Source organism: Enoplosus armatus, chromosome 23 (genome assembly GCF_043641665.1).
Source record: "Enoplosus armatus isolate fEnoArm2 chromosome 23, fEnoArm2.hap1, whole genome shotgun sequence".
Classification (NCBI taxonomy): Eukaryota; Metazoa; Chordata; class Actinopteri; order Centrarchiformes; family Enoplosidae; genus Enoplosus; species Enoplosus armatus.
This window is the reverse complement of record NC_092202.1, coordinates 13,687,585-13,715,004: the sequence shown is the minus strand read 5'-3', so window position 1 is coordinate 13,715,004 and position 27,420 is coordinate 13,687,585. Positions and strand designations below refer to the sequence as shown.

Here is a 27,420-nt window from a genome sequence, read left to right as displayed (position 1 = left end):
TCTGCTCTCGCTTAGCTGCTCACTCCATCCAACGTAAATGCTCTGCTCTCCAACCATCTGCCCTGAATTTCCTTTTGCAGCGCTTTGTTCGCCTTGCCTCTTCACTTTCACCTCTATTTGTTGCTGTTAGCTCTCGTTATTGTCTCTGTTTTTCTACCATTCACCCCCGTCCCCGTCCCCGTCCCCGTGCTCCGTCTGTACGTTGACTGTAAATCCAGCCTTGTCTTGATGAGAGAGAGGATAGTTAAACGCCTTGGGAAGTTTAAGACCCACTAGGGATCCTTCCGATAGCAACCCAAATAATGAAAATGTAATTCTGCAGGCATAATTAAGTTAGAGATAGGGCGATTACTGCGCGATCCATTAAAAGTGATGGCAAAAGTAATTACTTATTCAATCAGCGTGGTTTTATGAGGAAATGCGATGGCACCATGTTGCGTCGCCTCTATACAAGTCATTACATTTACAAGGGCATAATACTTTAAGCTGTGATTGGTCTTCTTGACAGCTTGTTAAGCCATGAATTAAAGCCCTGGCGAAAATAAAAGTCTTTTTTTTTGTCAAAGTTGAAGAAATAAAGTTTTTATAAGGCAACTGTCCTCTACATATCCATCCATGACTGCGTGTGGCTGTGTATTAGTGTATGCATAGCATGCATACGAGCATAAATCTGAATCTGGCTGTTTGTGATTTCCTGCCATCTGACGGCGGCGTGTGCGATGCCTGCGGATGTGTTTGGCCTGCAGTGTGGTGTGGAGGAGAATGAGGAACCATGGGGGAAATAAACACTTGAAAGAGATTCAGGATACTGTATGTCTGACACCTCCTACTCTCAAATATGGGAGTTATATCTGCACTGACTGATGATTCTCAAGTGACTGTGTCAGTTAACACAAATGTGTTTGTGTGCGAGTATGTGTGAGGGTGACACTATACCACAGTGGAACATGTTGTGTGTTCTCACTGCAACTTTTTATGATTTTCTTTTTTTTTTTTTTTCATTGCTACTTTGTTTGGAACTGAAAATCTCACTAATAGTTTGGAGACACCCTTCAGCTGATGTAAGCATGTAAGCAAAAAATGCCCACACCTTGCCATGAGGCAACACAGCTGAGCTTGACATTTTAAACTAATCACACACTTGCGGGCTGGTGCAGTCAGAATCTATTGCTAACAAAGACAGGGAGATACAGTACAAAGAAGAGTGTGTACGTGGTTGCATGTGTGATCAGCCACATACAAAACGACACAATCACACGGAGCCACTTACATCTTTGAGGCAGCCCATGAAGTTGTTGCTGACTGGTGATCCAGGCAGGTCGGCGGTGTTGGGGCTCCCTCCGATGTAGAAAAAGTCATCGGAGCCCAACATGGTGTAATCTTCCTGGGTGTAACCAGTGGTGGTTAAAATACCATCCACTGAGATGGTCACCTGGCGTAGGCATGGCCCAAAAGAGACAGATGAAAAGAAGACAGAGAGGCAGAGCAGGGACAGACAGAAATAAGAGAGTGATGAGAGTGGAGAGAAATTAGAAGAATGAGGAGGAAAAACAAGGAAGAAAGTGGATTAAACACCAGTGATAGGCAGGGCCGTCTCTTAAGTGGTATCGCTTGGTTGGTTGCTTTGGTGCCAGTCAGACTGGGGGCTTTCACTCTAGAGTGCAGTTGCTAAGAGAACATAGAACAGTGCTGTGCTCACTGTCCAATCGCAATCCTGATTTAGTTAAGTAATGGCAAAAGTAGGCTCTGACTGTATCCTACGCTGGATTAGGTGCACGTTAAAGGTTGTAAATATGCTGCCGAAACCAAATGCACTGAATCAAACGTTACATGAAGCTGAGTACAAAAACATGATCTCACACTATTTTCAAACTATCAACTGGGCTTTCCCTGTGATTGGCATGGCCATTCTGCGACCTTCCTTTTGCTGAGCCAGTCCTCACTCAGGGAACTAGTCAAAATAAATCCCTTTTTCAACATTCACTTGCCTCAAGTCTCACCTTTTGTGCAAGGTTACACATCCTGTGCTGCACGTTTGATCGCTAACAGAGCAGAAAGCGCCGAGTGGAATCAAACACACAGCCGCAAGCAGATGGTATGAGATAGTGTGGATTGAAGTGCAGAAACAAGACTTAATAACCCCAAAGAATAAATAAATAAATAAAAACAGATGCATAAAGGGCACATTTTTAAGGCACCTCCAGGCTTTTCTGTGAGATTGCTTTGAGATTGTCTTTTTTTGTTTATTTATTTATTTATTCGCTCAAATGATATTTTGATGTCTGTAATATTAAGTCATGTTTCAGTTAATACCCTCGTATTACTGGAAAAAATGAGTTTTAACCTAAATTTAACAGCATGTGTGGAGCGTACTCTCGTGCTGGTGTGACACGATGAGGTGAAGCAGCTGCTTTAAATGTAACACCAGACCCTACCCTGTCAGTTTAAAGAATACCTGCACAGTGAATAAAATGACACATAAGATATGCTCAATTTAGATTAGAATGTACGTCAAAAGAGGATAAGAAGGTCCTCCACTCCACATTCCATGAGTCATCATTAATAAAAACCTTGTATCTTTACATTATACTCATTGCAACGCAGCAAACTGTCGTCATCGTTGGGAATGTATAATCTGGAATGTGTTACATCATGGCTGTATTTGCTATCAGTGCCACAACTAAGCTGCCACAGTATACAGACATCCTGCCAAATAATGCTGTTTGATTTGGGAGGGATTTTTGCAGTTAGTGAGCAATTTATTGTCTAATTACCCTAATAGAGCTGGCCTGCGCAAAAGAGAGGCATTCATGTCTGATCCAACATGTTATTCTGCACAAATGTACCCTGCTTAAATGCAGCACTGCATCTATTTTTCATCGCCTTTTCACACTGAAAAGTGATGCTTGCACAAGCTGCCTTCCTATCATCTGAGGTCAAACTTTATATCAGTTGCTCTGTCACTTACAATAAGGTTTGGAATGTGGCAATCATCTTGCGTGTTGGGTCTTGAGACACTACATACTGTTTACTGTGGGTTTGAAGAGCATTGTTTTGCACTAATAGCAGGCTATGAGCACACATTTTATCTGTCTCTAAGCAATACACAAAAGAATGATTTCAATCTGCAAAAATAGCAGTTGTCCTGAAATAAAAGAAGCAAAATGACAAAGAACAAAACCAAACAAACACAAAAGGCTTTAAGTCAATATGAAGTGCAGGTCTACAACCTTGGTAGCAAACATTCTAAAACCTGAAAACCTTAGCAACTGCACTCGACAGATCAGTCGCCCCAGCTGAGTGCTCATCTCTTCTTTTTCTTGACTGTTTTTTTTTTCCACTTTGTTTCTTTTCTTTTCTTTTTTTTTTTTTTCCGTACTTCCCTTCTTAACAGGGCAACTCATTTTTATGTCTGCTGTTGCTACTTGGTGAGAAAGAGCGATCATATTGGCCAGATGTATCTGCCATGAAGAATCTGCGGGTTGACAGTGCCGGTGTGTCGGGGATCATCTTTGAAGATCTCGGGTGGCGCTTTCAGCAGGGCAACTTCATTTATCCCGTAGTGACGAGAGAAACCTTACAGGTGGCTAAGGAGGAGAAACAAGGGGGCCGCAACGCATATGTCATTTAAAATGTGCCTATGGACTTTGGCCAAAGCCATCTACACATGACCTCTTCTCGAAATAAGGAGAAAGGATGGATGTTAAAGGGTAGAGATATAACCTGTTAAGTTTCTGAAATTAAAATGTTGACTAAAGGGCTGAAGAACGTCAACATCTTTTCTGGCCAATAGACTCTTTGGATTTGGGAAAATATTTTGTGGAGAGTTGTTTTTTTTAGGGAAGGATGTGCATTGGGGCCGTGAGGGACTAGCATTGGCTAGCTGCCAGACACCTATAAAGTTTCCAGCTAAAGAGGGAAAATTAGGGATTAGCAATGTGTTTGTTTTGTCCTTCTTTGTCCTTCCCTCTCCATCATCCGAGATCCCAACACTTAAATGGTTCATCAAAGCTTTTAATGTATGCAGTGCCTGGGGCAATCACATTATATTAATTGATTCATTGTGTGATCAGAGGTTGGACCTAAACAGCAGTAAAAACACCACAGAGACAATATGTCAAATACCCAAACTTAGTACATGCATTATTAGTGCAAAAAAAACAAAAAAACAAAACACATATCCAAGTGTTTCCTCTGATGTAACTTTGTAATTATTCTCCAGTTAGCTAGTCTTAACCGTACAGCACAGTCATCCCATTGAGTTACATTACAAGCACTTGCATCACTGGAAAGCAAGGGTTCACTTTGATAAAACATGGTAATATCTGGCGCACCTCCAGCATTAGCTCCCTCTGTTATTCCTCTATATGTAATGGCAATAATAGCCCACAGGTAAAATGAATGGTTGTTGAGATGTTGGATCCAGGTCGCTAAGTGACATACCACTTGTTTCAGTCTTTGCTTGATTGTGAATGCATTCAAAGTAATTGAAGGGACAGGAGCAAAGCAGTGCTGAATGAGGACATCCAGAACAGCCGGGGTTGGTGAGCACACGCCCTACGCCGGGATACTGCAACGTGCACAGCTACGTGATGTCTTTGTATTTCTTATCCCCCATTTTTTTTCACTAACATATCCCATTGTTTACTGTATGAAAACAACTGTGATTTCTTTGGCTGGGTATAAACGTCTTTAAGAGACCTGAGCGCATGCAACAATATGGCCTGGAAAAAAACGTGTGTGATCACAGTCTTGAAACATAGCCTTGTGTGATAATCTAAGAACAATGCCTGATAAATGAAAAAAACCACATTTCTAGCACCCTTTCTAAGCCCTCTTGCTGCTTCTATTGGATCCCTTGGTTTTCAAATACTTCTTTAGCCCAGCACACACAGAAACCAAACACACCTGACTGGTCGGCGCTGAACTGTGTGTCTCAGATATCATAGGAAACAAAGATCGGAGCTGTTTACAGCTGAATATACTGTGACGTGTTTGACACAGCTCTGAATTATAATCGTGAGAAGCGCTCGTGAACCAACAACTACCTACGGAACAACAAAGGTTTTCTAATGGGGCTTCACGTGTAGTGTATGGTGACACTAGAGCTGTTCTCTACGTGAGGTCCCGCGGCGTGTTCGGCCTGAGCGTGTCACTGGCTCATTGACCATATCTGGCTCCATGACTGCAGGCTGATGGCAACTGAATGCTCCGTGAAGCAGATCGCCCCCTCATCAAGCAAACAAGGGTCAACATGATTCCAACTGTGCTGTAGGATTACGCTGACCGCAGAGATGTACAACTTACACACTTGCGCACACTTTCCAACACATTGCGGAGGACTATCACGGCTGTATTTATTGATTTTGAGGACTCTGGTAGCAACTTATGTGCTGACTAGGGTAAAACTAAAAAAAAAAGGGAAATTAGTGAGCAGAAGGTAACACAAGTACAGCAGCCCCTAAAGAAGTGCATCACAATGAACCCAAGTGGTATTGAGGGGCTGAGGAGAAGTATCAAAGCGAGTCTTGAAGCTTATGTTAGCCATATCCCCAATTTGAAAGAAAAAAAAAAGAAGAAGAATTTTACACTTTAAGAAGCACTCTCGCTGTGCACACATCTTCTCTTCAATTCCCAAAGGCAGCCGTGATTTGGAGCATCCAATCTTTACTTTCACTGAGAGTCGGTAGTTTCTTTGTCAGCAATTTCCGACTTCCACAGCACAGTCTGACTAAGTACGGACACCTATCAGTACCTTCATATATTTAACATCATAATCCATGCACAGAGGAGGCAACAAGCTTACCTTGAAAGTGTATCACTTACCCTTGTTGGCACTACATTTGATTCTTTTGCAGGGAGAAAAAAAATGTGTTATATTTTGGAGGTGATATATTACGTGATACAGCTGAAGGCTCACATGAGAAACTTATCATAATAAACTTCACACAATAGCGCAGGTCAAAGCCAGACCCGCAAGAAGGAAGGGAAAGAAGGGGTTCCCATTTAGAGGTGGTTTTCAATGGGTGTCTGGCAGCTTGTCAACGTGTATTAATTGCTAATTTATAGTCGGCCTTTCAACACTAAATATGGACTTAAATGGTAGTTTGGTGAGCTAAACCACTCGTTTTTTAACTAGGCTACATCTCTAGGTTAGTAAAGACATGAGGGAGGGTTGGGAAGCTTGGGGCGAATGTTGTTTTGGCAGCAGTGTTCAAGAGGATGGGGGGGAGAGAGGGCGGAAGTTTTTTTTTATAGCTTTGTGCCGAAAAGAGTTAAAAGGGTTGGAGGGTGAACAAAATCGGTTAGTACTTTTGTAAGTAAGGGAAAGTCAGACACAAAAATGGTTGTTAGTACAGTTACAACAAAGGTTTTTGATTAGTAACACTGTTTTAGTAAATTTAGTCAAAATGATCAGAGTAGGTGAGGATTCTTTAAAAGTCCTCTGCAATTTGATTGCTCAAACCAGGTCCAGATTTGGACTGAATGTGTTATTTCATGTGACAAGGGTTTGTTTTGGGTAAGAGGAAACAAAATGAACCCATCCAAGCTAACAGGGTGACACACAAGCCATGCACGTCAATGGAAAGATGACAGAAAAAATGTGGGGTGGGGGGGGGGGGGGGTGGAGGGGGGTTCCATTAGACACAACACAGAGAGACCAACTATCAAACAAAAAAAAACAAATAAACCATTTGGCAAGATGCAGAAAAATGGGGAAGTAGTAGGGAAGTAAATGTAATTGCAGGGCACCACAACAACCAGACAGATGGGAAAGGAAGAGAGTTTCAAATGCTGAGGTTTCTATTTGGACAAGAATGCAACAGAAAAATATCCATCTAGACACGTGTACAACAGACTGACACGCGCTGGGCTAGAGCAGCATTTACACCCTGTGAGTATGCTGATGTGGAGACGTTCTAGCCAATAGACACATGCAAACAGGGTGCAGGGATACAACCACTGGATACTGTCAGTCTGGAGGTGGGAGTGGGGACAGGATGGGACCAATGTCTTCAATCACAAATGGAATCAACGGAAATGAGAGGGTTTTTTAAAGAATAGGGAAAATTGAGGGGGGGAGAGAGGACATTCCTGTCTTGGTGAATAGAGCAGTTAGGATTCCAATGGTAGGACATACTGAATTATTATTATCCCTGCCCTCCATGCTATTGGACATGGCCGTCAGTCATGATTGCAGTTCTCATTATGCCTCTGCTAGAATTTCCACCACAGTATTTCTGATTCTGAGCTCAAAATTGCTTCATCACGTTTGTCAAATCTGAGCCAAGACTGAGTGAGTCACTACCAGATACAGTGGATTTCCGCACACTCACAACAGTTTTCTCCAACTCAAGTGTTATGATGGATTGGGCAGATTCATTCCTTGAGGCGTCAATCCTCTATTCACCCAGAAAATGAAAGTCTGTCTCCCCTCTTTACTTTTTCCCCCTTTTATTATTATTTTTTTGTTTCAGCAAGATATGATGTGAGGTCGTTATTCATTTTTGTAAGTTAATTTTGAAGTTAAACTCATAGAAGTAAAAAAGATAAAATAAAACAAAGAAAATTCAAATAAATAAAACAGCAAGAGGGTGTGGCTAACATGTTTTATGGCCATATTGATTATATTAGGACAATTGATATATGTATGTATATATGTTAGCCATGATATATACATATACATATATACTCAATGCAATCTTTATATAAAAAAAACAACCAAAGAAAAAAAGATTGGGAAGGGTGGGGGAGGGGTCGAGTCTCATCATGCAGGTGAGGCCAGTAAAGTATAAGAAATATAAGTTAGTGTTAGTGTTAATGAGGGGTCGATCGCACACAGTTCAGATTTTCCCAGGCAGTTCCATTTATGGTCTGCATCAATGGGCAGAGAGCTTCATTTATTGATTAGAAAGTCCAGTGAAAGCAAGTAAGATTGATCACGACTACATTCTGAGGGTGGTCTACCAGTACACATAGTACACAACAGTTTTTAGATCCCAGTAAGGTGTTAGCCAGGGTCCTAATTTCTTAAACATAAGCATCTGCAAGTTATTTTGGCAAACGTCCCCCACTTTGCAGCTTCATAAAAGTGCAATTGCCATTTCATTTTTCAATAATGAGCTTCCATCAGTACTCTTGGTTTGATCATTTCGGCAACCCAGTTCAGGGGACCACTGCCACATTGGAAGACTTTATTAATTGTGTATGTGTGTGTGTGTGTTCAGGTGCAGGTCTGGGAACAGCTCCATCTTGATCATAAATCAGCCTAAGGCCACTAATGGGATCAAGCCCTCATTTGAGGCCTACTTTACTGCGAGGGCTTTGGCCACTAAATCAAGAGTTGTAAATACTCTTCATGACTCCATAAACCACAGGATGGCAAGCCTAGATAACAGGTCGCTCCACAACAGGCTAAACAGGCCCAACTGAGGCAACGCAGGAAGATGGTCTCCTCAGGGGCCATTCCTTTATGTTGTAGAAAAGTTGGGGAAACTAATGAACAAAAAGCTTTTTCTTTTTTACTTCCTCTCACTGGAGTTGCCATAGTTTACTAATAGTCTGCTTGAGAACTCTGCTGTGTACGCTCACTTCATAGGGTTCGTCTAAGAAAAGGAAATAGGGATGAACAAAAAAGTAAACTCTTAATACTTTTCTAATGCTCAATTGAAAAAATTATCTTGCATTATGATTCTTTATTTCTTCATACGGATAGTGTTTGAAGTAAAAGAAGAAAAAAAAACAAAAACAAATAACCAAATAAAAAGGGGCAGAAAATAAATAGCAAAACAAATAAAAAATTAAAATTGAAATTTATATAATTTCTATATCCTTTTGGGCAGACCTCTTTGGATGAATACGTTAATTCTTTACAGGGAGGGGAGAACTGGATGGCAATAAAAAAAAAGCAATAACATATATATAGAGAGAGGGCTAAAAGAAAAACAGAGAGGTGGAGTTTTTCAGCTACCTTGGAATTGATGGCAGATTGTACTTTCAGTAAGGCAAACAGAATAGAAAGAGGTAACGGAAAACCCAGGGCAAACCAAAGTATAAGACAATTAGAATGATATCTACCATATAATGCAGTTTGTTTACCATAGCGTGTCCAATGCCTGCGTGCTTCAGGAGAAAACAGGGGGAGGAGAAAGAAAAAAAAATAATGACAAACCTTAAACTCAAGAAAACACACCTCAACCCCAAAAAAGTGGGAAAGAAAAAAAGAAAGAAAGAAAATCGCCTTTTGCAAAACCAGCTTCTCCTTTTAACTGGCGATTCGATTCTAAGCAAAATGTAATAGTAAAATATAATTTAAAAGAATGTATCTTTTCCCTATTGTTTATATAGTAAAACATCCAAATAAAGAAATAAAGAAAGCAATTGTATAACTATTTTGTTCTAAAAGGGTAGCCTAAAAAAATAAAATCATAAAAAAAAAACTAAAGTAATAAAAGGATAACAATACATTTGTTAGTATGTAAGTCGCAAGTTAAGTAGAGAAAAACAACAGATGGTTCACATTCCGTGAATGACACAGTGTTAGTCGTTGAAATCATAAAAGGTAAGGGAAAAGAAAATCCACCAATGAAAAGAATCAAATTGGAAGAATTCTGAAGCTTGTTGTTAGTAAAAGAGACAAGAGTTAGCAAATCAACTTCCACAGAGGGGATTTGGGTAGTTTTGATGGGGATGTTTGTTTAGAGCGGGGAGAGGAATGAGGGAAAAGTACATCAGTGTAAGTATTCACTCTGAGAGGCTAATCTGGTCAGCGGGCTTGGCTGGCGGCAGGGTCTAGTCCATTTCAAAATTGCGTTCTTTAGTACTGGGCGGCGGCCAATCGTGTTTTGATGACTTGAAAAAGGTGCAAATCTCTAAGCAAAATTCCCCCAAGTATTCATTAAGGGGCTACTGTGATATATGCAAGAGAAAACCAAAAAGAAATTATTGCATTGTAAAAATGGACAATTATGACAAAAGCTACAGAGCATTTCCAGTGTTAAATGTGAAAGCAATGTGAATTAGGAAAACAGAATTGATTTAGCATAGTCCTGAACATGACAGAAAGGGACAGAGAAGGGCAAAAAGAAGGACAGAGGAAGTTCATTGCGGGTCCTGGTATCTGCAGCGTCCTGAAAGAGAGAGAAATGTTTATTTTCAAGTCATTTCTACAATAAAGAGCAATGCTTGCAGTCCCTGTGAAGAGAAGGGCATGCAAACAAGAACATGAAAGAGAAATAAAGCCATCAATAAATAAGGAACCATGTCACGCATCTCATGTCTGTCCCCTGTGCGTTCAATGATTTCTTGTACATCATGTCACTGTTATATCAGGCCTGCAAACTCCAGTGGAGAAAAAGGCTGAACTTGGCTTTGCAATGCACTGGCCAAACAAAGCTTAAGTAGTTAAGCTCACTTTGGACAAGGTCATGTTACTGAAGTTCAGTTAAACAGTAACAATTTCATTACGAGCATTAGGTCAAGCAGGGTCCTGCAAAGAGGGACTTTGGCATATGTTAGGTGCTGTGTGTGAAGAGTTTTTTTTTTTTTTTTTTCCTGTTTAAAAGCTTGTATGTGTCCGCTTGGATTTAAAAGTTCAGTTCAGCCTAATTTGGTGGCCACTCTCTGCACGTGATGAAACTGGCAAGCCCCCAAGGTGTATTTTATATGTCAGCTGGCACACCAAGTGAACGCATCACTATTCGAAGACACTTCAGAAGGTACAACAGTACGTGAATGCGTCACGGTTCACACCTCCTCAAGCGTCGGTTGTTAGTCCAAGCCACGTTCAGTTCACTATAAAACTTGCCCATGCACTTTTTTTCAAAGATCTGTATTACCTTGTTTTTGTTTATTTGCAGAGTGACAGGATGTGTACAATTTCCATCTTAAAATGCCGTCTCATGCCTTTGCTGTATATGTGGCATTATGGCTCTAAGTTGGCAAATGGCAGTGAGAGGGTAAAAGATCTATCATTGAGATCTGCCCTGAGTTTTCCCTCAGGACGGAGTGGACAACTGGAGGATATCTTATATCTTGATCTGAAAGTTGACATCGTCAGCTGCTGAGGGAGACCATGACCATTTTGGGGAAGGGTGAATCTATGGGGTTGCACTCATTGGGAATGGGAACTTTCCAATTAAAAAAAATTAAGACAGACCAGATTTTGTTACAATCACAAGAATTCACAAAAAGGCTCCAAGTCAGGCAGTTGACATGTATGTGTAAGATCGAAACTGCCACCACCAATGCTTCATGCTTGTTTAGGGGTCCACATTTGGTTGAAATGCTGTCCGAGTCCCTACGTCTGTCCCTGTAGTATGTACAGTAGATACAGTACTGTGGGTGTGTTTGTGTGTGGGACGGATTACTATGTGTTCTTGCCATCTGTATGGGAGTTAAGTTGAAGTGGCAGCCATAAACAAAGTCCTCCCCATGGCGCAAAACTGGCGGATTTGAAGCTTCACGCACGCCCACTCTTTGATCCGGGGTCACGCCAAAGCGCTGTCACCAGTCATCCACTTTGTCTAATGACTCCTGTTAATCCATTAACAAGGTAGGCACGATTCAATGGTGGGTGGGAATTTGAATATCCACACCACGCTGCATTCCCATGTCTCGGAGCTTACAAAAACAACAGCTGATACATCAAAGGGTGGACATGATAGGAAGCTCCACACAACTGGGAACCTGACAATGACTAATTAAATTAGACAAATGTACCCTTACAAAGGTGACAATGACTGTGGGCTTTTCAACAAACTCGCTGAAGGACGGCCTGTGATACAGCGGAGGGGAAGAAATGAGAGATTACCAAGTGCAACGTTTTGAATTCTGTTCGTTTCAGATCCCTCGTAGGCATTTGATGTCTGGATTTTGAACTTATCTCCGTCAGTCACTCACTTATCAGGTCTTTTACAGAACAGCCCTGGGATGGTTGTGAAAAATGTATCCTTCAAAAAATTGCCGATGATCTTTGGAACTATACGATAAAGTGATGGCAGCAGGTGAAAAGATGGGCGGTGGAAATGAAAGGCAGAGATTGCGTTTGGACTTCTGCATGCGTGGTGTCTGCATAATCGTGTGTAATAAGTGAAGACCAGTCTACGTAGCTCTGTGAGTAAGCAGTATATGAAAGAGGGACAGTGTTATTTCGATTTTCCTGAGCAAGTGTCCATACAGGGTTAAGTCTACAGGGCTAAGACATGCAGACTAATGGATATCAACTGTCCAACAAACAACATGAATTTGGAACCAATGTATTTAAAACCTGAATTCAATGAACATGCAAACTTAATTATTTCTTGTTCATTGTTTCATTGTTACATTCCTTCTTTGTGACTTTGACTTGCATTTGACATGTTGATTTGTTTATCTACAGCGGTGTCTTGATTAAGGTAGTTTAAGTTTATCAGCACCATAATTATCATTCCATTCAAAGAAAGTGTACATAGGGTGTTGGCGTCATGAGTTGAAGAGTAAGTAAAAAGTGCTAAATGAATAAACTGCCTGCCTTGAAAGAAGTCTAGTGAACTGAGCCATTGAGCCAAGTGATGTGTAAAAGTAAATGTGTATAAGATCCAGAGGCGCAGCTATTTTACAAGACAGACTTTTTACTGCAGGCTTGAGAACTGTAAGTACTGCTGAACTGGTGCTCCATTGTCGAGATCAATCGTGCAGAAAATTAAACTTTTGTTCTATTTTTTGTTATCAAATGGTAGACAGAATGGTCTGGTAACTAGTTGGTTTAAAGGGTGTCTCTCATGAGTTCCCAATTTTTATTCTGCTCCGAGATGTTCAAGAAGAAAGTGTGTGCAGCACTAATGCAGGATGGATACAGGGCAAATGCACAACATCTCCTACACTAGCAAATACATATGAGATGAATCCTTCATTTTCCTTCATAGAAAGCATCCCAGGAGTGCCAAATTGTCTCAGTTTAGACAAAATATAGTGGACTGACAAACAACTGAGAGTACCAAAAGATAAATCTGTCCAGGGATTTTGGATATAAACAACTCTAGTACATAAGAGAGAGTAGGAACGCAAGAGCAGCAAAAATAGACCAGCTCACCCCTTACTGTATGTCTAATTTTACTGTCTTACAGTACATTTCTACTTTCATGCACCATACTTTTTTCTAGTTTGCCTCAAACCCAACATGCCCGGAGCCCCTGCTGTGACAGCCCATCACCCTCTTTGTAATTGACCCATGTGGGAAAACGAAGGCTGCGAACGCCGATGTTTGCTGATGGAGGGTAAAGCTCCCAGTCATGTAAACAACCACGGGCCCAAACAAACAACTTTGTGCTGTATCTGTCTCAAAGGGCCCCATGGGGGATGGGGTAGGAGAAGAGGAGAAATTAGCTAATGCTAATACTGTTAACATGGTAATTCACTATCTGCGTTTCGTAGCTGTGCATTGGTGAAACGGTGGATGTGGTTCTTTCCACTTCCTGCAGGATGCCAGCCAGAGTTTGGCCAAGACGTCAATTTATGTTTTTGTTGAATTGCTGATCTTTTACACGCTCGTCATGGTGGGCGTTACTGAACTGCGGCCACCAGAGAATAAGCTGAATAAATATTTAATGACAAAGCTGTGAAAATGATCAATGGATAGTGCAGTGGAGGCAAGATCCCCAGTCCAGATAGATTTATCACTGTAGCTGAGAAAGTTCTAAGACTGATGACCATTCTCCTATAAATTTCCAATTTGGGCCTTTAGAAATAAGTGATGAAACTGATATTGTGGAATAGTATTATGGGGTGGGAGGAGAGGGAATGGGGGCTATTTGTCATCAGGCGAAACTTTCACAGTCTGAATTAATGATTAGAGACGTATGAAAATTCAGTATGTGCTGTAAGCATGTAAGTATAAATTCAATTTCTGTTGGCTGGACGAGTGAGATCATCCATATCATACACATTTATGTGCCTTGCTTGGTATTGCTGGATGTGTGGTGTGTCAGGCGTTCCTCCGGGACACAGACACTCTGCGGGTGACCCCGTCAGATGTAGGGGTGCTGGGCTGCGATTCAAAATAGCTCTTTCAGGTACATTTGGTTCCACGTTCATTCCAATCACCCGCCATTCACTCCAGTTCAGCTCTTTCTAAATCTGGCTCCAAGTAATGGAAACTGGCAGTCAGGCTTCAGGTGCAAATATAAATGTCACTGCAATTACGGTGGAGAGAAGTCTGTAAACAAACAGCGTGTGAGTGCATGTGCTCCTATATAGGTGTGTGAGTGCATGAAAATGACGGGAGAACATAGTGTGTATTGTAATGCAGATGGTCATGGTTCTCTCTCCTTTTCTGTTGTGCTTCCTATCATCCCCATCTCTACTTTCCCATCCCTGACCAAACATTCTCTTGGGTGCTATTTTACTACAGGTTTTTGACATTCCCGTTCTCTTCCTAAGTCGTTCACCCTGCTGACTTGCCATGTGCTCTCCCATAATCTCCTTCTCAATTTCTCACCTGTTTCTGACAGCATTTTATCACCTGTTTCCACCTGTGTGAATGTGCTAATGGCGCAGAGATTTGTTATATGATTATAGGTACGCGAGACAGAGGGATGAATAAACATGAAAGTGCTGGAGCAGGTAGTGGCAAATGAGGCTGATGAGTGAGTGAGTGTGGGAACGCGGGCGGATATGCTAATGCGGTGGAAATGTGATGCAAATGAGCTTTTTTGTTGAGCTCGGTGTTGCTTTCAAACAGCCGGGACGATTTTTCAGCGTGAGATGTTTGTAGTTTGGGCAACTTACAAGTGTGTGTGCTTGAGGTGTTGACCTCTGATCAGCACGGAGAGAGAAACACAGGGGGGGAAAAAAATTAAATAAAAACAAAAAATCTCAACCTCAACGCACATCCACTCACCCACCCCCCACCCCCCACCTCCTCTCAGCATGGCTGAAGCACATTAGGAATACTTAAAATGTCATTGGCAGTAAACTGAGAAAAGGATTACAGGGGTGTTAGCATGTCATTATGTTCATCAAACAAATCCACTACCCCAGCCTGCCTGGAATAGCAATGCCTATCGTCACCATTAAAGTGTGCTGCTATATGTGTAGGAAAAACTGGCATTTGGCCACAAGAAGTTCAATCAGTCATTATGCTAAACACATTATGCTGGAATATATATCATAGATAATAAATGCTAGTGAAATTGTAACGTGTGAATGGTAGGAACTAATCCACAAGGTGTGTGTGTGTGTGTGTGTGTGTGTGTGTGTGTGTGGGGTGGCCAAGGGTTCCAGAGTAAAACAGTTAAACCGGTCACTCATTAAGTTAATATGTTACTTTCACTCAGTAGTTCAACACAATTGGATCATTTTTATCTTGTTGTACTTGTCCCTGCATATACAGCAGGACCTAGGACCAAGACATGAGGGTTTCTACATCTTGCTACCTAGTAAATCAGGACTTTCAGGCATTCTTATCAATAATATCATCGCGTTCAACTGGAGGACTTTGTTGTATGCATAAAGGGTTAATGCATCTACTGGAGTACTGCCAGGGACGATTCACTGCCCAACAGCATAGCGGGCACCGTTGCTAAGTGACAAGTTGCTAGCAAAAATGGACAAGAGAGTCAGGGTGAAAATGAGAGAGGAAGGGAGGGGAAGAGGACCGGGAGAGGAACTGATTGGCTCTCTCTTAGGAATTCTGGCTGCCTCTAGGAGGAAGGTTTGATGGGAGGGGAGAGAGAGGAGAGACGGACTGATGGAGGAGGGAGGGTAATTGCAGCTGATCATGCCTTACAGAAACAGATGAAGAACAAGTAAGAGAGACAGAGACAGAAAGAACAAGAGAGAGGAGGGGTGCGTCCAGGCATCAAGTATTGATTGAAGGGGGAGGGTTGATGTTCTCATTCTGTCATCTCGTATGAAATAAATGTGATCATTCCCCCAACATGCCCCGCCACTTAAAACATAATTCTAAAATATGGTGATGTCTTAGTAACAGGGATTACAACATATCAGCGACTGAACGATGAATGAAGGGTTTAAAACGCAACAGTACATTTGGAAATTCCGAATTTTCAAAAGGAATAATGCTTTTAGAAGATCACACCGCACGCAGACGATCTAACAATGCTAATAAATGACAATGATTCCCCCTGATGAATTTTTCAGTCATGACAGCAACTGAGCTGTGACAGCTTTTCATTTTCAAATCACACTCTTTTTCGGGTGGAAAGTCAATTTGTTATCAAAGGTTTCCCGTTCCTTGGCTTGGCCTGCTTCTCTATGTAACGACCGTATAGTAGCAGCGAGGGCGCGTGCAGGCATAGCGTGAGAACAGCATGTTGAATGTAGCACTGATTTCTATTCTGTATGTGAGACATGCATCGAGGAGAAGTTTAGAATTGGATGGGGTGTGTTTATGTGTGTGTGCTCGACTGAATAACTATGTTTGCCTTATTGGTTTTTATCTGATGTTGTCTTGCTGCTTGTAAAGTTTCTGCGTGTTAAGTTTTATTATCCATTATTGACTACGAGGGCGTTCTTGAGCCTCCGCTATCATAAGTGGCTGCATGCACGCCTGTGGGTTCACAATGACCCAAACTTTGAAAGTCATGGTTTTCCCCTTGCACAGTGGTGTTACTCTTCTATTCTTGTGCCATGCATAATCAAAACATCAAGGAATAACAACGGTGGTGTTGTTCTCTCTTTCTATGATAGCCATAATTCTATGGTGACTCATGCCATCTCCCTGCTTTGCTTTTGTTTACTCAAAGAAAGTAAAGCCCTACTGCTGTTGCCAGGTAGGTAAAACACACTTCCTGTCAGCAAGGGATTGCGAAACAGCAAATATGAAGGTTTCTTAGAGGTTGAATCACTGGTGTTTTATATCAATCTGGGCTACAGCAAAACAAACATTTATATATGCCTTTTTCCTATAGATTTTTAAGGCTGTGTAGTCCCTAAGTAAATTAAAGAAATCCACTTTTTCAAAATTGCAATACCTCAGTGGATTCTGATATGCTTCATAGCGGTCACTGCCTATGCATAACAGATTATAATTCTGTACATGACCTTTGGTGAACTCGATACTGAAGCAGATCAAAGCTCGCCTTCTCCAGCCGAAATCTGGGCCGGCAGCTGCACCTCTGGGCTGTGCATTTAGCACTAAAAGAACATGAAGAAATTTCGGTTTGATCCATTCATGAATCCAACAGCTGCATCCAAGGCCCAATTATATGGAAAGGAGTTGTGCATGGATGGTGGTGGGGGAGACTTAAAGAACATCAAGGTAGACAGAAAGAGAGAGACAGCCAGAGACAAGAGAAGGGCAGATGATACTGTAGGTGAGAGAGTAAAAGGGAGGAAAGTGAAACAAAAGGGGGGGAAAAAAGAGAGATATTGAGTTCAGAGGTCTCTCTCTAGATGCTGGCTAAGCTACTGGCCCAGTTCTGTGACACAGTGGATGTTGAATCTTTTAGTTGTAAAGTCACATTTGGGAATTAAAAGCTTATGTTCTTCTTTTCCGTTGTCGAGAACAAACTGTTGTCTCTCTCTCAGTGCGCCCCCCCCCCCTCCACACTCAGATATTCCTTTGGTCTCCGACAGCAGCACTGCACTCGGCTTCCCACTCTCCATTGCACACAATCAGTCTCTCACTCTCTCTACTTCTCGTGAACAAACAAAAATGCAGACATTCAAGCACACACTTCCTCTCCCCTGCCAGTGTGTGTCTCATCTTTCCTGCGACTGCCGCCGGTGTCCTGTGGGACGCAAGTGCCTGTTAAACGCACAGACGGGCCTTTGTGATGTGAGGCCATTCGGATCGTTCCAGTGATCGTCAACATGGAAAGTTAGCCCTCCAAGAATACATTACTATACACAGTAGGTTACTGTATTTCTGTATCCCTATCTTTCTAGTAGATTGAAAGCATGGCATCAAGGCATTGCATTGCTATAATCTCAACAAACCATGGACAATATTGAAGAGGCGAGTTAATGGGTCCTGCAAATGTCACCACAAAATCTACACTATAGTCAACTACAGAGCAGCCGGTTGAAACATTCCCCTGGCATGCATAGCAGGTGATTCTTTCACAAATGTTTTATTACATTGTGGAGTAGTCATGGCTACTAAAAACAGATTGTCACCGAGTAATGGCGCTCTGCTCCAACTGCATTGTGTACATGCATGAATATATGGTGCAGAAAAGTTCCTGCTTACCACTTCTGTATATACTCGTGGAAGATTTGCACCAACAGCATTGAATCAATAGAAAAGCTAAATGAAATAAAAGCTGACAAACTGAGTGCAACTGATCATGTTACTTGGGCTACCCACAATAGTAACTTCTGGTGTCTCACAGTGTCCAATCGGGAAAGTTGGGTTGCAGACATGGGACAGTCGTTCTGCTGCCCGCAGAGGCCCACAGAGCATCAGCCTCTACCTGATCTGCACTTGCTTTACTGCTACTCTGCAATACACACAAACTGGCTGACTTACTGTAATGACAGTGATGGGTATGAACATTGTAACACGGGCACAGATGGTTTTAGTTTCTGTCCAAATTGTTATGGAATTGTGGCTGCCTTTTCCACTTGTCAGTGCTAAAAGTCATCCCCCGTCTGTGGATTAGTCCATGTGTCTGCAGGGCTTCTGGGACAATCAGAGTGGGATTTAAAAAGATCAGAAAATCTATACTCTCAGAGAATGATCAGTTATTTAAACTATGCGTTGTGCATGCATTAAGACAAGGGCCTTAACTGCTAGATGTATGCCGGCTGGAGTGCCATTGCACACTCAATGTTTGACCTATTTTCACAGTGTGCTCTGTTTTGGTGCAGTGTATCGGATAGATCTATCATTTCCCAAGGCACTCTGGCATGAGGGTTTCCATCTTTGTCTTTGCCCTTGCTCTTTCTGCAGTGTGTTTACACAGTGTGCGTGTGTGTGTGTGTCTGTGTGTGAGATCCCAGAGGAGGGAAAGGGCAAGGATGGTCACCGGAACTAAAGTCTACAAGATGTCCATGATGGCAGATCATCATGTCAGGGAGAGCAGAGGGAGGGAGGATGTGAAGGAGGGATCCCTTGCTGCTTATCCTATCCAATGTGTGCATTGAATGGGGTTGGCTGGGGATGTGTGTGTGTGTGTGTGTGTGTGTATTGTGTGGAGAGACTTCCGCAGATAAGAGGTCAAGACAAGTGTCCTTGCCTGCCTGTCAACTGTACACCACAGGGATTAGCCAAACTCTTCAAACACCACTTTCCACACACACACTTGCAATACTACCAGTTGCCACCAGGGGGAGCTCTGAATCTGTGATCATTTGTGAGGCATAGCATAGCCATTTATCCCCAGTCCTCCCCTTTCTCTCCTCTGTCTTGGCGGAGAGCCCCTATCACCTCACCTAATTCTGTCTGCTTCATTTTATCCCGCACAAAGCTGACAAATTCATAGGTTTTGTGGAGAAAGATGGAAAATATACACATACACATACAGAGGGAGAGCGAGAGAGACTGGCTTGTGAGAGCTCACAGGCTTTACTTATTTTGGAGCTTACTGATGCAGCGGTAGATATGCATGACGTTGCAAGAGCCGTTAAGAAGAACAGAGAGAAAGTGGATGAGACTTTGAAGACCACTGGTGCCGTATGATAACCTCAGTGGGCATCCATTGGCGGACTGCCGGCTATTTTTAATGCAAGGTATCATGTTAGCTCCAATGGGAAGACCAGTAGAAAGCAATAATGGTGTGTTTGTGTGGGTGTGCTGTTTACATTTTCAGCTGCATTAAAAGATTAGATCATGTACGTTCACAGTATTCATGACATCTAAACCACACCAATGGGGTGGGAGGGACAAGATGCGCATGTCGATGGACAACTTGTCTGCAATTATTGTTTGGCAAATTTTGTCAATATGCATGGCCACACATAATCTGACAAAGATGACATTTTTTTTTTGGATTCTTTTGTGTTTGGAGTATCTGACATAAAAGGACTCCGAGAAGAACATTTTTGCATGTTTGACAAAAAATAAATTCATTAAAAATGTATAGGTAGCTTTACATAGGTGTCAGTGTGTACGTTTTATTACCATTTATATTTGTAAAGTATGTTTTACTTTTTGGACTGGGAAAACGGTAAGTATATGGTATGAATTCATCCCTTCCCATTCATTTATAATTTCCCATACTTTTGCATAACATGCACAGGCACATGCACATATACCCTATAAACTGTCATATCCCTATTTTTAACTATCAAACAATCAATATATAAAACCAGAAAAAGACCAATAGTCATTTATTTGATAGACTATTAATCAAGTAATGTAATGCTTTTTCTTAAGTGATGGTATTGGTTGTAACAAATTATTTTATTTTGCTTTATGTTTATATTTTGGATCTTATTTACTTTTATTATTTGTTTTTATTGTAAAGCACTCTGTGACTGTATTTTTGAAATGCGCCACATAATTAAAGTTTTAATTATTATTTTCATTGGGTGTTTCTTATATGTGTGGGCATACGAGAGCAACTGCACGTGTGAATATTGAATGCCGTATTGAATACATGGTTAGACGTGTGTAAACGTGTGAATGCATGTGTGTTTTATGAGACCTCAAAGCATGCAAGTGCTCATTGATCAGTTGGGTATCAGCCCGGGAGTAAACAGAGGGTCAGAGGTGGTCAATGTCATCGATACCGCTCCTCTTGTGTCTCTCAGCAGGGATGGTCCGGTGTAAACCTAGAGAGCTCTTTAACACTTGGGAGGCCTGTTATGTCAATTAGAAGGATCCACCGGGGATTCACGCGGTTATGTGAGTTAATGGAGATCCCCTGAACAGCATGATGTGGGTAGTTAGTTCTGGGTCAAGGCATGGACAGGCATTTGATATCTGTTCGGCTAAATGGTGTTCATACAACAACATTTTACGTGATCAAGCTGGTTATCTTATCCAGAGTTACTTGGACAGCAAAGTTCTTAAATAATGTAATACAATACTTTCTTAACACGAGCCTGGTCAGGTAAGATTTTTTTTTTTTTTTTCCCCCCAAAGAATTTTGAGAATAAAAAGAGATTGCATTAAAACTGCTAAATGGGTGAGATAGTTTCAAGTAAGCAACACTTGTTTACATGTAAATTCTGAATCAAGTGATTGTGTCTCTCAGTTTAGTGTGTGTATGTGGATGTGTCCCTTATTTCCCTAATGGTCATTATGGTGCAGTTGGTGGTAGGTGGGTTGGCTCATGCTGTAAATCTTTAAAATCATGTAGGCTTCCCCAACTAGTTAAGCTTGTCACACTCTGCTGACCACACATAGCTCTACAGCATAACATGTATGACCCCGACTGTGTATGTGTGTGTCTGAGATGCCGCGAGTACAGCATGTGCCGCACTTGCTTTTGGAATCGTAGCTCCGCAGATCTTGTACTATTTCCATGTCTAAGTTACCACAATGAATTATATATTAATATTATTTCACTATGACAGAAATTGCAGAGTGTGGTTGGTATGGAAATGTCTCCCTATAATTTAACAGCACTTAGATCACATTAAGAATCACTTTGCTCTCAGGTTATCCTTTTTTTTGTGTGCGTGGTTAGGAATGTCTTCAGAGTTAGATGCTATCGGCTGTCCCCCCCCCCCTGAACTTTCTGGGGATGTTTTTACAGGTGCACACAAACAAGTTGATGCACCATCTTTGTGTTAATGCATTCACTTTTTTGGCTTTTTTTGCATTCGGGCCCACTTAAAATGCCCATTATTAGGTCTGACAAGCCATTCATTCCAATTACAATTACCCCCAAAAATGTGAGGAAGTAAGCAAGGCAAGTGTAAGTGAAATTGATTGTATCTCACTGTTGGTATCTGCAACTGCCAATTGATGACCTGGTGCTTCCAGAGAGTCCAGTATTTAGAGAGTGTACTGTATGTGCATGTACTTAGTACTTCGCTGTGCATGTGTGTGTATGGAAAAAACGAAGTAGATGGAACAAGCTGGCATGCACGGGTGCACACCAATTCACACGCACGTAGGTTTGCTGGGGTTCATATGTTTTCCATTAGCTACGATTAAAGGTCTGTAAAGATGTGTCGGTAATTTGTTCAGAAAAGGTTTAAGTGCATTGTCACCTTTGATAAATTAGGGTGCATTCCATTTGTGTAGCCGAGTACATTATGTGCATACATACTGAGCAGAGCACTTTCTTCACTTGTCCATTAATAACAGCACAAAACAATGTCCTTGGTAACACCTTAAATGTGCACAGCTGTCATTATGATGTGTGTTAACTATAATCTAAATATGATTGGCATTATAGTCTCATTTGGACTGTGACGCATTTTCACCTTTTGCCTTTTAATGAAATTTGAATGGGAAGGTGAGATGGTTCTTTGGTAATTTTATAATAAAAATATGAAGGCAAGAAAGACAGAAAAAAAAAACAGCACCAGCCTTCTTGTTCAGCCAACCTGGAAAAAAAGAAAATTCTGTTAAGGAAGGCAGCAAGCAACAGGGGAGGAGAGAAGGAAAATGAGACAAAACCACTCCCTGTGTGCTCCATGCACAGAGAGGAAAAGACGTTAAGATGGAGAGTCAAACAAAGCAGCAGAGATAGGGTGGGTGGCAGACAGCGGCACCACTTCGCCTGCGGTGGCCCTGGATTACACGGGCAGTGTTTACCTGGCGCAGGTTGCGGGTGACGCGCACATCATGCCAGGCGTTGTCGTTGAACTTGCCGTTGACGGGCTCCACCAGGGCCTCGAACGCCCCCGAGCCCAGGTTGATGACCAGCCAAACCGCGCCGCTCTTCAAGGACAGGTTCACGTAGTCTGCCGACTTGCCGGTGTGCAGCATGAGGCCGTTGCGCTGCAGCGTGCGGAAGGAGAGCGTGATCTCGTCGGTGCTGCTCTGGATGGGCGTCAGCGACAGGTCATAGCAGAAGAACTCGTTGCCCTTGAAGGTGGCTACTGACTCTTCCTTACCTGGAGAGAGAAAGGAGGGGGAAAGAAGGAGAAAGGTTAGTTTAGAAAAATACTGTATGAGTGCAGGATTACACCAATATTATGGTTTGTTTTTGGGTCAAATGTTCCTTTATGTTACAAATCAAAGAGTAAATATACTCAAAGTGACTCTTAGTCTACATGATATGATTAGTATGCTGCAGCTTGTTTGACTTTAGAACTAATTGATTAAAACTACAGCGGAAGTCCCCATCCACTCAAAAATGCATTTTGCATATTGTTGCTTTAGTTGGATGTTGTGCAGAGTTTGACACTAGAAGGCTGTTTTCACTTTCATCTGCTGAAGGGGGAAAGTTTCTCTGCGCTCACTTTAAATCTCAGTTTAACCTTTGCATGTACACGCATGATCTGGTAACATCAGAACTAGTTTGGAGGTCAATCACGGGCCAATATGCAACCTACACAAGAGTGAGGCGGAAACTTGAACTTCCAGTTCAGTCGGAGACATCGTTTTTTCCAGCAGTAAAACTTTTGTAATGATTGATATGTACATATTTATACAGTAGATTCTGTATTTTTAATGAGGGAGAAGGAGTAGTTATGCTTTCAATAATTTTAAATGCATTTCTTTGCGGGAAAATGTCAGATCCAAATTATTATTGAAATTATGATTCAAAGCTGAGTATTTTTAAATGTCCTAAAAGATGCCTGGAGGGGAATAAAAAATAGAAAATTAAAAAAAAAAACATTATAAAGCCAGATTCTAGCTATTAAAAGCCAAAAATACAGTCTCTGAGCAGATTCCTAGCGCTAGACTTCATCACTTCTCTCATGGGTCAAATAGTTTTAGATGAAACTGATTTGCTGTGGTTATTGATTCCAGCATTACAATATTGATTGTTGCTGCAGCTCTAATGCGCACAAGACATGTTTCCATCATGGAGGCTTCACAGGGGAAAAAAATTATATTTGTTTTAATTCACAAATGAGTTACCAACATATTAATCCAACACATAAAACACCTTCAGTGTAGAGTGATGCATCAGCCATGGAATAATACAAAATAACATTACTTCCATCAGTGTAAAGCAAACGACTGGGTTACAATTAGATAGGAGGAGGTTTTGAATTAAGGGGAAGAAAAGGAAACAGCAGAGAAAGTAACAGGGGACATGTGCATGCCAAGACCAGGCAAAGTGGACCAAAGGAGCAACTCAAAGCAGCCAAAGAGAAAGGGAAGAAGAAGGTGTTGACAACTTCACTAATGCCTGTCAGTTCGTCTGCAGCACATGGCCTCCTTCCACTGCAGTGAGCTTTGTTCACACACTGCCAGTCAAAACAGCCAGTTTGTACAATGGACACATGTCAAACAGCAGCCTAACGGCAGCAGGGGAGGACACAGTGTGCATCTGTCAGGAACTGAACAAACACCTGCAGCTGTCACAACAAAAAGTACCCGCCGCAACAACACTCACAACAGTGACACCTCAATCACACCAGTCAAACTGTGGACACGGAAGGCAGTGAGCATGGGATTAGCATTTGTCTAGCTTTGCATTATTGTTTCTACTGTTATATGCGTATTCTATTGAACATATCCTGTCTTTCCCCCTGAATCACACAAATGTAGCTATTGTGATGACCTCATTTCCCTGCAGGATCAATAGAGTGTCATCTTAGCTTAAATATAATGGTGAATAAAATCATGTGAGCCACATATCGTAGGATTTGTGGGCAAAAAAACACCACAAATAATAGCAAGATGTCACCTCTCAAATAACTCTTCCCCACTCGGCGGTTACACAAATCAAACTGGTTTCCCGACATGAACCGTGATCTGAAGTGACGATCCACTTCCTGTGTTCGTTTGCCCCCCTCCTCACCTCGGTTTCCCTGGGGAGGCCAGATTGAAGAATCAGCCTCAGGTAATGAGGTTTAGGGCACCGAAACAGAAGAGAGAAGGGGGCAAACTCAAACCGCCAAGAGGCCCCTGTATGTGCGGATCATCAAATCTAGTTTATCCTGAAGTTCCATTACAGCAAAATCACTCCAAGACCTCTGTGCATTTCCCTGGGGAGAGCGGCTGGGGCTGGCCAAAGGAGGGGAGGGGGGCGTTGGCAGACAGATTAGAGGCCAAATCTCATGAGCGAGCCAGTTTGCCACAGGAGCAATCTTAGGTGAGAGCAGAAGAGTGGTGATGGATAATAGTGTGTCTATTTGATAGCTGTGTGCTTTCTACTGAGATATGACCATGGACAGTTCAACGTGTGGTAGCCTACATAAAGCTGATTACAGAATTTCATTAACACCAAGTTGAGAAATAACCACCGCATGGAAGTCATATGAAAAAGGGGAAAAAAGTTGCAGTGAGAGGCAGAAAGAGTGCTGTGTTAAGTAACATTCTAACTGCTATACTTCTGGAACATTAAAGGCAATGATGGCGCTCACTTTCAGACAAACACAGCAACGTAATATGGGTGCATGCACTCACATAAAAGAAAACATTTTATGTTTTGGGGGAGGGGGGGGGGGGAAATGAGGGACGAATGGCATCCAGACAGAGACAGCTACTTAAAAGAGCATTTTGGCTGAAATCGAAATTTAGAGCAATCTCAACTGAAGTGTGAATTGCCATCGCAAAAACAAAGGGAAAAAAAGGCATCAAAGGAGGGAGAGAGAGAAAGAGATGGAGGGGAAAAATGACACGGAGGGAAAAAAAAAGAAAAGAAAAAAAAAAGAAAATCCCCCAAGAGCAGCCTCCTGGCTGTGGCAGCGTTGCTGATGTAGGAAGAACAAAAGCGTACCAAATGGACCACAGCAGCCATTTTCAATTATGTATTAAGTAGGACCCCCTCCCAAAGTATGGGCTGTTAGCGGTAAGCAACAAACAGCTTGTGATTGCCTCCATGAGCTCAGTGAGATGGAGCCACAAGCTGCAAACATAAAAAAAGACTTCTTTTGTTTATGTCAGTGTAATGAATAGAAGGCTGAAAGGAGGAGATAAAGCTGGAGAGGATCAGGGAGTGACAGGAGAGGACAGGGGGGAGGGAGGAAGAGGGAGGGGGTCTGGTCATGATAAATTATTTTGAAATTCACACAATCATATGATGATGTAGAAAAAAAAAAAAAAAAAAAAAGATTGACAAGCAAGTAATATGTTGTTGTGTGTTATCCAAAAATTGACACTGATCCATCTCATGAGGTGAGTTGGGTTAAGTCACTTCCTGTATCTCCTGTATGCTGCAGAAAACAGGTGATCCTCCTCCACACAAGCACTGGAAGAGCCCTCATCCCAGTTTTCCCCAGGAGAAAGACAGATCACTTCAGCCTCGACTTTCAAGACACAAAAAACTAATATAAAGACGCTCTGAGAACACTTCAGCTCCGTTGAATATGTGCTTGGCCCGCCATACATCTGTTTCTCCACTTACATCTATTGTACATCTCTATCTCATCCCCCTTCGGTCCCATGACAGTGCTGTTGTGATTACATGCACATACACACTTGGAGTGCACTCTTTTCACTCCGATAAAATCTCTTTCCATAAAGCCAGAGAGCCGGCACTGTAGCCAGAGGTAAGACAAGACACACAAGCACGCAGCAGAGACTTAAGTGCTGTCAAGGTCTCAATTAACCTCACAGAAGGCCCTGACTACATTACAGAAATGGCTCATTTGAAATTTAGCCACCTGTAATAGCGTCTTTATTATTAATTAAATGCTGAGTTCCTCTGGTATTTGATTTCATTACCATTGGCGGACGGACCTTTAGTGCTGGGTATTTTTAGGGGTCAAAAATGATACTCTCTGCGTCTAAGAAGAGCAATCGAACCAACAGTTGCTCCATGACTCAGCAGATGTGATGAGGAAAGCCGGTGTCTATCACCTGCCCACATGTTTCTACCCAGCTTCGGCTGCCTTTCATAGGGCTCGCACTTCAGGCTGCAGCTCCTACGCATCAGATTCAGAAGTTCAGTGGCTTCAAACATTTAATGATGCAAGTACAAAAGACAGAAAAGGTAAATGCAGAATTATTCTGCTGATAGAAATAGTATTGTTCCAGCTTCTGCTGGCTATGAGGGTTTAAGCGCCCATACAGTGGTACTATAAGCACAGCTCTTTCTGAAATATCTAAACTTAAACTAAACCCCAAACCCCTACCTAGCTCTTGAAGGGCTGCTCACTAGCTGATTTGATTTTTGTGGAAGAAAAAAAAAATCACATTTCAACCCAGGACACAAGCACAATATCACACCATCTTATTTTACAAGCACTCCCGATCCAACTTAGTTTTGACGACAACCAAAAGACTTCTATCTCCCCATAACCTCAACCTCCACTGCCAGCTCTGCCACAGTCATGCCACGAGCATTAGCCAAGGACTTTGTCGAGTCAAGCAGCTTGCCCTGTGCAACCCCTGGCCTTCACCGTTCTTGAGGCAGAGCTTCATTCTAGTGAAAGCGTGAGGTGGAGCAGGGACGG

The 27,420-nt window shown here is 42.0% G+C and overlaps 1 protein-coding gene across 2 annotated transcripts in view; it reads right to left on the bottom strand.

Moving 5' to 3' along the window:
• Positions 1 to 27,420, bottom strand: part of nrxn2b (neurexin 2b) — a 506,666-nt gene that overhangs the window by 310,594 nt on the left and 168,652 nt on the right. Inside the window, exons 5-7 of one of the 2 annotated variants that reach the window (XM_070929958.1) lie at positions 22,658 to 22,959; positions 9,079 to 9,123; positions 1,271 to 1,432 (exon numbers count right to left, since the gene is read on the bottom strand). In XM_070929958.1, coding sequence (XP_070786059.1) covers positions 1,271 to 1,432; positions 9,079 to 9,123; positions 22,658 to 22,959 — 509 coding nt within the window. The remainder of the gene's footprint in view (positions 1 to 1,270; positions 1,433 to 9,078; positions 9,124 to 22,657; positions 22,960 to 27,420) is intronic. The other variant, XM_070929959.1, reaches the window with a different exon arrangement.